Source organism: Neodiprion lecontei, chromosome 4 (assembly GCF_021901455.1).
Source record: "Neodiprion lecontei isolate iyNeoLeco1 chromosome 4, iyNeoLeco1.1, whole genome shotgun sequence".
In the NCBI taxonomy this organism is placed as follows: Eukaryota; Metazoa; Arthropoda; class Insecta; order Hymenoptera; family Diprionidae; genus Neodiprion; species Neodiprion lecontei.
Window position 1 is genome coordinate 28,162,414 of NC_060263.1, and position 11,312 is coordinate 28,173,725.

General features: G+C 38.9%; 1 protein-coding gene across 11 annotated transcripts in view; it reads right to left on the reverse strand.

Moving 5' to 3' along the window:
* The window catches only part of LOC107222818 (fasciclin-3), a 238,513-nt gene extending 235,787 nt beyond the window's left edge, over window positions 1–2,726 (reverse strand). For 6 of the 11 annotated variants that reach the window (XM_046736509.1, XM_046736508.1, XM_046736507.1 and 3 more), the window contains exon 1: window positions 2,336–2,726. In XM_046736509.1, coding sequence (XP_046592465.1) covers window positions 2,336–2,426 — 91 coding nt within the window. In that variant the 5' untranslated portion in view covers window positions 2,427–2,726. The remainder of the gene's footprint in view (window positions 1–2,335) is intronic. The other 5 variants (XM_046736515.1, XM_046736512.1, XM_046736511.1 and 2 more) reach the window with 2 other exon arrangements.
* Between the last annotated feature and the right edge of the window lie 8,586 nt (window positions 2,727–11,312).

Consider the following 11,312-nt stretch of genomic DNA (forward strand, 5'->3'; position numbering starts at 1 on the left):
CTTTCGCGAGACTTCGAATATGCCAGTGTAAACCTGAAAATTTTGTTCAGCAAAACCTGAAGATCGCGTAACCGGTTTTAACCACGAATGGGACAATAATTTTTTACACTTCGTAAGGCTGTAGAATATCGACTGTCCGTAAAGCAAGTATACTTTTCTAGTCGTGGGAACGGAAAATGTCAGGTTTTCCAATTAATTTTTATCGCCTACCGTTTGCGAAACCAGAGAAAAAAAAAAAAAAAAAGACAAAGCAACATGAGGAGAGAAAAATAAGAAGAAACAAGGCAAAAGCCTATCTAATGTAGGCAGCAGATACGCAAAGTATAGTGTAGTAACAGCAAGAGTGAAAAGTTTCGACGCACTTGTAAGCATAATATGGAAACGAGGCCGAAGAGTCGACACAGCGTGTGAGAGAATTTATATTACACGTTGTTGTGTTACCCTTTTGTCAAATTGTTAGCATATTTCTTGCCTTTTTTCCTCTCTTTGGAGGGCATCTCTGCCGCTGCTGAGAAGACACGTAGTCGTCAACGGTGACCTCTGACCAAATACTGTTCAGATATACGATAGGTGCCCGGTGAAAGGGAAAATATGAAATTCTGCTGACCCTTGAATAAAAAATTTTTTTTCGCCAATGGGAGAAGGCATGAAAAAGTCTCCAGGCAATTTGTGACATTGTCCAAATATCAATGACAATTTCGTAACTTGGAAAAATATTTGTCAAACTTTAATTTATAGCTGATAAAAAGTAGAATTATTTCACGTATTATCAATTACTTCAACGCCATTACAACTCGTGATTTAGATTTCGATTAATCCATTCGATTATCATGTCGAAAAATATCTTATTTATAATATTTCGAGGATATATCTGAAAGGTTAAATGTAGTGAATTTGAAAAATTTGTGCCGTGTAATTGATGTCGAATCGCAAGTATTTCCACTAATTAGTGAAAAAAAAAAAATTAAGAGAAAACGAAAACGTTTATTCACAACGTTATTTCCTATCTCTCGGAACTTGACTACTCACACCGAAAATAAAAAAAAAACCTATAAAAAAGTCAAGAAACAAAAATGTTATAATTCGTGCCATTAGTTTAAAATTGTTTTGCATAAACATAGACAAAACATTTACCTAGTAGATTATAATGACTATGATTGTAACCATACTTTGCTTCTTTTGCTTTGTTTTTCCTTCTTTTGTTTTTCTTGTTTTTTCATCACGGTTATGAGCGCAATTCCCAAGACTTTCTAATACGCCGTTTTGTTCGTTGCGATGGAAAACGGACTTTCTTTACACAAGCTGTAAAACTCCGGCTGTTTTTTTTCTCGACTATAAATAGATGTAACTATATGCATATCACAGACGCGCATTTTCCAATAATTATAGGTGTCACGAGACGTTCAAGGAAGATCACCTTAAACGAAGAGGTTAATGCGTAATGAAATTTGCACCGAATCCTTGCAACTTCTAATTATAATCGGGACCAAGTTTTAACCCTCGTACGATGATGCGACGAGCTTTGACCTTTTTTCACAGTTGCGATAAATCTTTCGGTGCTGATATTTGAAAAGCTACGCCGAGCAGAATTATTACCAACAGCTGGTAGAAATTATACGCAGTTAACGAAGTTGTTGCGCATTTTCGGGCTAACCGCTTGTACCCTCGGAATACAATGGAATTCAGAAATCGGGGTATCTAAAATTAACTCGGTGACACAATAATCGCGTTATCAAGAAGATATCGTTGCGTGCCATTCGTGTAATTGTCGTTATGAGGTACCGGCTGATTAGAGAATTTTTATGAGCGCAAGCCGGCGAGTATGTATCGTTCGTTTCGTCACTTCTCGAAGTAATACAGTATCGTTTTTACTAGTAGAAGAACATCGATCAGTCAATTAATGCTCGATAGAAATCTCACGGTAATCTAGAACTGATTGTAATAAAAAAGAAGCGCGTTCAGCCACGATCAGAAAAAAAAAATCACTTTACGGCACGATTCGATAAAGCAAAGTATCGTTAAAACTTTGAAAAGAAAAAAAGGAAGGAATAAAGAACGAATGAGCGATTGAAACGAACGAACGAACCTCGAGGAATTATTCAAATAAGCGCTGAGCGACCGTAACAAAGGGCGCGCAAGTTTGAAAAGTGTGTAAAAAGTAGGTAACCTATTTTTACAGTATCCGTTACTTACGTTTACACACAGAAATTGCAGTACCTTAGCGAAAAACAGCAGCACTTTTCAAATTAAAAATTAAAAATTCAACCAAGACGCCGAACAATCATGTTTACACGCTATAAATATAACTTTTATAAATCACATTTAAAAATCGCACCTTGAATCGAAGCGCACAGATATGCGAGGCAGGTCCAGAGAATGATGCTCGTCGAGGTAGATTTTCCCCGAAGGATCGTCATCGTCGTCATTGTTATCGTGCACTGATCACAAAAATTTATAAAAAAAAAAAAAAAACAACCACTCAAATTATACAAGCGTGTATATGTAAGAAAAAAACTATCACACCAAACTCGTCGAAACACTTGTTACAGGGGGTCGGCGGCGGGGGGGGGGGGGGCGGCGACGAGGGGCGGGGCTGGGGGGGGGTCCGTAAATTTACGTCGATGCGGAAAACAACCGGCAGGCGAATTATAACGCAAGAACGCAGGTGGTAAACAACAACCGTCGGGAACGCTGAGGATCGACCAGATAGTCCGGCGCGCGAAGACCGTCTGACGCGCCGAGGGCTTTCATACCGTTTCGTCGAACATCGGGCCGGCCCGAGATTACCCGAACCCGATCTTGCGATAATGGGCGTTTGATACCGCACACTGCGAGAGCTGGAGATAGCCGAGATACGGGACGGACGGCTTGCGTCACGCCGCTGCTCGGCCTGACCACCCTTGTTTCGACTTTCTTTTCCCTTTTTCAACCCCCCCCCCCCGTCTTTCGATATCTTATTTTGCGTAACTTTCGGGACTTGGTGCATGGCTTACAATTAGAGGAGGTTCAACGGGTTGGAGTGAAGAACTAGAATGGCGGGTTGATGGAATTTTCAAAGACGTGAAAATTTAATTCGTAGAGACATTGAAATTTGTAAAATCAAATTATGGTAAATTAAATGTATAGAATGTCGAAGTACGGAAAAGTTGAAACATAGAACCGCGAAAACTAGAATTTTTAAAAAATGTAGATAGATTAGAATGTGGAAGGATGAAACTATTGCTTGGAATTTCGAAGCCTAGAAATGTTTACGGAATGTTGAATGGTGAGGTATTAAAAAAAAAAAAAAACAGAACGATTAAACTCGCTATATTTTTATTCGTTCTGCCGAATATATAATATTCGACTTTCTGAATATTTCTACAATATGTCCACTTGCTACGCTGAAATTCTATGAAATGGATTTTCACGTTTCTTGAAAATTCTATTTTGTGATCTTTCTACATTCAAACTTTTCTACACTCTTACCCTCACCCAACGGTTTTATATTATCGAGACAAGTTCTGACGATCCTATAGTTTGGCATTCTGTATTCTAACCTTTTTATTGTTTTACTTCTCCATACTTCTCCATACCGCCAGCTTGTCACATTTTTAAATTCTGTAAATTAACTGTCCGTTTTTTGAAAAATTCAATATTGTGGCCCTTCTATTTTTCGATCATTCTATATTTTTACTCTCCGTGTACGAGAAACTATCCCGGAAAAATGATTTGCTACAGACAGATAAATTTTGTACCGACTAAAAAATTCAATGAGAGGTAGTAAATTTCATTTAATTTGGAGAAACTTCGCATTTTTTACTAATAAAACTTGAATGCGCTGAACAAAACTTAATTTTTTCAACAGAGCATAATTGTTTTAGAGATTTTTATCACTTTCATCACATCCAAGTAAACTGGAGTTGCTTGTAGAAAACCATTTTCAGTGAACAGGACAAAAATTTTTATCCTCGTGCAACTTACGTAACGGAGGATATGTGCGACTGGTTGGACAGGTTTTTAATACAACGATTTTTCTCATCTATTGCAAGAATTTCATGAATTTTGTTATTTCGGCTGATTGCAAAAATTTGAATTAATTGGATGGTCAATTGATAATCACTTGCTTCGTAAAATAAATATTATTTCATTGAATCAGCTCGATAATTTGTTAAATTCAAAACGTTGGCCAAAAATTGATACTTTTTATTAATTTCATTGCTGTGTAGTCGTGCATTATATATTTATGCAATTATATTACTCGTGAGAGCACGAAGATTTCTTTAAATGTAACAAAGTATAAAATTCATACCGGAAATATAAACGAAAGCTTAGACATCGATCCGTCGTTTCAAATCTCTTCAAAGTAGTTGAGAATCTATCATAGATCTTTTGGCTTCACTGTATATTTGACATGGACATCGTTCAATATTCAATTCTACAAATGGCAATATTGAAACAACTAGTCAAATAAAGAAAACTGTTTTGATGATTTTGTAGAAAACGGACATTTGAATAAAAGGAGTCGTCGTAAAATGAAATCGAACGGTTTTATTCAGTATTTTCCAGCTGACGATTATAATACTTTCATGAATACTCATAATATGACTATCTAATGATATTAATAAACACGATCGATTATAGGCGAAACAACGTCCTTAAACAAAATACTTCCAGCTGACAATGAGCCTAAGGTGGTTAAATAACATTTGAAAAATTGAATTATATCGCCCGTTTCGATTACAATTTTTTCGATTACTTCCCGTTTCTCTGTGCGGCATTTCCCGCGAAATGTTTAGCAATCTGAAAATGATTCCGAGTTCCAATCTCACGAGTAAAACTTCTCCTCGTTTCTTCTTATTTTATTTTTAGTCCACGGGCGTGGCAATCGAGTTGAGGAGAAACGAAAAGAATCTTCCCACAGTATTATTTACAACGAATCCTACCGTCGTTAGGTTTTGTCGTTAAGATATTTCTCCGCGAGTATATCGTCGCATATGCGGGGGCTGGTTATATTTAAATTGTTGTTGCATCTAAGGGCGAAGCGAATACGCGGCTTCCTTCGCTCGAGGCATAGTATTCATCGAGGATGAGATTCAAAAACTTACCAGACTCGCCGGATAACGAGAAAAATATGCTTTCTCCCTTACGTGGATGCAATATGAAAAATTTCATTACTTGTGCAGATGATATCTTACGTCGTTGCGACGAGACGAAATGATCGCTGATTGGGTGAATTGATAATAATAATTATCACGCCTATTCAGCTTGGTACGCGTGCGGTGAAAAAAGTTAATTTAAAAATGTGTCTAATTAATCAGACGAGGTGAAGTTTTTTCACTTCTCTCTCTCTTTGATCAAGCATAAAATTAAAAACCTGAGATGGTAATGAGCTCGGTTTTCCTTTATGATGACCGATGTTTCATCTCTGTCTTACGATAATATCGCTAGAAAATTTCTACTACGTAATACCAAAAATTTCTACTGCTGGAAGCAGACTTCGTTACTATAAAAGAGTTCCAGCATGCCTCGCTAATTACGGGAATTATGAGTCAGATGATAGTAGATTTCGAATCCGAACCTCGTGTGAGATGAATTGTGTTTACAAAATGAGTTACGGTAATACAGTGATGTATGTTTCAAGGTGATTATTTAGCATCTGCAGTTATTAGTATTCTTTTTTCATCGACTACTGAACAGTATAATCGATGAATACTGTGCACATCGATCCAGCAACGGATAATTGGTGAAGAGTTTAATTTGAAAATAATGAAACGTTATTTGAAAGAATTGAGCAATAAAAGAATGCGACTCCGGCTTCGATTACCAATGAAAATTTCAGGATTACAGGATCAATGCTCTCGACCTCATTAATCTTAATCATATCATATTTCTCCCCTCCGACTCGAACGCACCCTGAAGTTATACGTATGGCTAAAGTCGAAAATACCAGTATGCGTGTGTAACTTCTTTCATCAAGAACCACGACGGCGTTCGAACAGCAGAACCGCATAATTTTCCTCGTGAACAAATTGTGCTCTTGTCGGGTTTTATCAAATTCCCAGTCGACGTTTCCGACAGTTAAAATCGACAGCGCGTAATTCTGCGTAGAACTGCATAGGTACACACGTTGAGCCTATAAAATAGCAAAAGTACGGATGGGCGTAGTATAACATGCTGGGAACAGAAACTCCGGTCCAAAAGCTAGAATGCTTTCGCACCGGATACCCGAAGCTCCGCTTTAACCCTTCGCGGCCCACGACATATAGTCGGAGCCCAACTTTTCGCCCACGGTATATTTCACTGGAAAACGCGTACTCGTCCCTGACGGACTATTGACAGATTACTTTCAGCCAGTCAACCACTTCCGGAAGATGAAGATTTTACTTTACATAAAAAAAAATCAAGAAATGGAAAATTTTTTGAAAGACCGAAGTCAAGTGCCTTGAATTTCGTCGTAAAGCAATCACGTCACTGCTAATTTCAACTGACGTTCGGTTTTTGAATCATTCCTTTAATACCTAAAAATACATTCTTCAATGAATTTGAACGATTCGACGATGAAGGTGTTCAACGTACATCGATGTGGTTGTAATTCAAGATTTGGGATTCGCTGGTTACCTGGGATGTCAAGCAGTAGCATTTGACGGCCTTGATACTTTTTGGTCAGACTGTACGCCGAACGTTACTACATCTATAAGCTTCATTGCAATTCGTTTATTCTGCAGCAGCGATGGACGGGCTGTTCGGCATACCGTATTCATTAAAACCTGTAGGTATACGTGTACATATGTGTATAAAAATAGATAAATGTTATTTATGTTGTACACAGCTCAGCCTTCAATTACCGCTGAATTACGTGCTGTTTATTTTCACCGCAATTCGTGCCAACCGTAAAATAGGATTTATATATCGTCAAGTAAGCGGCGCAATGAATGTCGACGACGCGGATTGCAGTGACGATGGGGAAAAAAATCAAACTCGATTGTCGACGTATTTCGCGCCTGCAGCGAGAAGTGAAGAGGTTTCCAAAACGGAAATCTTTTTGGCTTCTTTAAATTACAGCTCTCGTTGCAGCGCAACAACGAATCAGCTGCACGACACGTGCCGAATTGTTTATCGGAGAAGTCAGCGGACCAGATGGTTTGTTTGCGAACTCTTACAAGTGACGAGGCTTGATTGATACCCTCGTCTTGTCGTACGATGTTTTTCTTCTCGCCGGGTTGATTGCCCCGTGTGTGCAACGATGAACCTCCGTGTAAACGTGTGAGAAAAGCAAACCTCTCAAAGGGCCGCAATTGACCGAGAGGAAGGATATTCCGCGCCTTTTGATACATCCGCAGTATGACGCGATAGAAAGTATTTTTCAGCTCCAATCGCCGCAGCCACTGGCGCATCGCTTTGAGACACGAGACAATGTAATTATTCGTACTTCACTTTGTTAGCTAATTGCCGGCAGTATCCGCGGGGGTTTTAATTTGTGGTTTTCGTACGAGGGACGGGGTTGGGTCTGGTGATTATGCGTGAGACCGTGTGTAATTAAAACTGTTTTTCCTACAGGTAGTATATACGTTTCGAGTAGGGCGCGTACATAGTTGCAGTTGATAATTAAACGAGTTTCCATATTTTCAGTGAGACTGAATTTTCGAACTTGCCCCGGTCAAATTACCTGAATTATTTTCTTTCCAACGATAAAACGAAAAAATTTCGCATAATTTAAGAAAATTATCGCGTCAAATTTTTCCGGCAATAAGTGCGTCCTTCGTAAAAACTTCCGACGACCTTCTTTATAACGTATTTCATCGGGTAGTTCATCGTTTTCAATTGCGATTAGAGGATTAGGATTAAATTTTTCTACATGAACCAATAATATAGCAACAAATTTGACGGACAAACATAGGTATAGGTATAAGCCAACATCGACAACCGCGTGCAATTGACAAACGGATGAAAATCAAAGGCAAATATCGTACTACCAGGATTAACGGTGTACCCTGGTCGATTTTGACGTTGACCTATATATATCCAAATATCGAGGTCCACGTATCTCAAACGCAACAAAGCGGTTGACGGCCCCATTCTATACACAATTCTGAACAAAAACACTCCGAAGCATTTCCATTTGACGCAGAAATAAAGAAATGTCATGAAGTCTATGAATTTACTATTTCGATTTCATAGAATCCGTGCCATTTCTCTATTTCTGCCTCAAGGAAAAATGTCTTGGTGTATTTTTGCTCAGAATTGCATATACAATCGGACTGTCAAGTCCTTTTTCGTGTTTGAAATACGTGGACTTTGATATTTGGAGATATATAGGTCAACGTCGAAATTCACCAGGGCACCCTCTTGATAATTCCAACCACATTGAAACACCGTGAATAGCGTTGATTGTGTAAAGTGCGCCGGGAGCGCCTTTTCGTTCATCAATTTGTAGAGCTTGAATTCGGGTTTTGAGTTGAAGCGCGATTGCGACAAATAATGGGTTAAAAAACCGAAAGGTTTCTGGGTACTTTATACGAGACTTCCGATTCCAGTTATTTTGACAACTTTAGAATTTCGCCAAATTACGATTCAGATTCAAGATGATGAAAAAAATTACGATCTTATACATGAGTGAATACATTTCTCATAAATTTCATTCAGATACGTTGTGTACAACTTTATCGAAACTCTAATAATATTTTGTTCACGTTATGTTCAGTTCAACCCGTGCCAACAATAGCGATGATCTGCATGGTTAATAGTCGTTACCACAAATTTGTCGTAAACTTTTGATCCCAACTATAAACTCACCACGAATACCCGACATTAAATACACCCTTCCAATTTGTTACAACACTTTAGTCCGTGCTTCGGCGCCTAATCAATAGGCAACTTGAGCGTCACTGCGACGTGCAATTAAGGCGCTTGCTAAAACAAAGACCAACATCGATCCGGGCTCTGGATATCTGCAACTTTGCAATTTTCCTTCGTCTTCTTTCTTTTTCAATCCGCTTCGCGCATTTTCCAGTACTAAAAGTTACAAGCAAGAATGATTCTACTTTAATTCGATAAAATAAATAGATGTTTAAATGTTACTGTTTCTTCTTTTTTTATAAATAATTGGAACCGTGAGATACAGTCCATTGTGGCAAAAAGACTTTTCTTAAAATATGATCGAACTTGTGAAATGCATTTCCGCAAAATTTCTTTCTCAAATCCAAGGTAAGTATCTGAATTCAGAGTTTCTGAATTTTACAGAAACAAAAGTACCTATGCATGGAATAGACATGGAAATACGGAGCGTGTAAATTTTCCGAACTATAACGGACGTTTGGCTTAGAGGTCGGGGGTGTTTAGCGGCTTTGCAGCCCTCGCGTCGGTCGTCAACTGATTGACGTAAAGGGTAAGCGAAATCCTGCTTACTCCTCAACTCATTGTCATCCAATTAGTCGACAAGGTAAAGCCTGTACAACAGTTTCACAGATCTGCTGATATCGTTCGAACGACTCGACGCGACTCGTGCTTCGGAAGGATTTGTTCGAAACAGTCGGTGAATTTTGGCGGGGATGGAATAGAGGGATTAAGGTGGCTCATTCGCGGGGTTCACTCGACCGGTAATACCGTAATACCCTTAATTGAAAACCCTACAATAATACCTCGGAGTTGCGCGACACCCGGGCGACATTCTCAAGATGCCGTCTAGGAAATTATTCGGAAACAGAGCCGTGGCACTCGCAGGGCACGCGGACCCCGTCAGAATCCGGGGTGAAGGAGATACCCGGATACCAGAAGGCAAGGCGAGGGGTGGCGTTATGCTAACAGGGTGCTGTTGTCCCCTTGCCTGCAGTGGAAACACCCGTAGAATCGTAATTAGCCTCCCCTAACACCTTCATTCATCTTCCCGCTTCCAATTTGGCCCAAGGGTTGATTGCCTGTTTATTTTCGCTCGAAGCTGCGATGGGCTTACACGCGTTTCTTCTTTTCCAACGGCCAGATTTCGGGACTTCACCCTCTCGCCTGTATCCTACGGATGCAAACGATCCTTCTTGCGGATGAATTTTGCCGAGTAAAGTGATAAAAAAAAAAGGGACCGCAAAGTATGGTGTACCATCAACAATGACGTACGTCGAGTTTCAGAAATCTATTGACAATGAAGACGCAGAAACGCGTTGCCGTAATTTCTTTGCCTGCGAAAACTCCGCGACATGAAGAAATGCGAAATCAAATTTTTACTCACATTGCAATTCACATACCCAGCTGGTTGTTCTGGATATATCAGACAGGCATTTAATATTGCTGGTATTCAGAGCGATGGACCCCACGTTCTTGGTAATGTGGGTTATTGATATATTAAAATCGTTCGCATGAACGAAATACTCCGCCGGTATGTCGCACCATATCCATTTTAAATCCATCGCGTCGTCGATCTGCTTCAAATTCATACGGTTGCAAAACCGATCTTTAACAACTACAACGTACAATAAAAATAATTGCCGAAACCTTTGACAAGACGAAAATCGATAAAGTTACGTAACTTGTTAATTAAATTAATTTCATTAAACCACCAAATATCAAGAAGCCCTTCCATGTATACATATATATATGTATAATATATATATATTATGGTGTATTAAAAGAAAAATTTTTTTCTCATAAGAAGTTTCAAAAGTTTCATTTAAGTATAAAAATACCCCTGTTGAAATTTGAGCTTCTAACGTTGACATCAAGAAGTTGTATATCGTACTTTTCTATTTTCCATAAGAATAACACGGGAAAAATGATTATTGCTCCTTCTGATTTTTATAACTAGCTAACGATGCATCGTACGGGGAATTCACAGATATATTTCTGTAGGGAATTGAACGCTCTACAAAAAAGGTCGATCATCATTTTATGATAAATCTACTTTTTCAAAAGTTATTTGAGTTTCTTAATTAATTGTTTGTATATATGCATATATACGTATACATATTAGATATAGGTTTAATACACAAACTGAAGGGAAGTTTGCATTCCTCAAAGGATGCCCAGAGGGCTGTTAAGATACTTGGCAGTCGATAGTTTCTCAAGTGACGTCTCGGATATCAGGATATCCCCCGCTACTTTCGAGCAAAAATATACAGCTACCGCTAAGTAAAAGTTTATACCTCGGTACTTAGCGGCTGCCTTCAGGCTGATTAAAGCTTATGCAATCCCGAGATCGTCAACAGACCTTGAATCCGATGGCTCCGACGTTCTTCTCGCTTTTGCGGGAGTCTGTCTGTGTAAGTATTACATATAATTCAAACTTCGTCGATCCCCAGTGGGGGAACTTTGACGTGCCTACAATCTAATTGTCGTTAATTAGC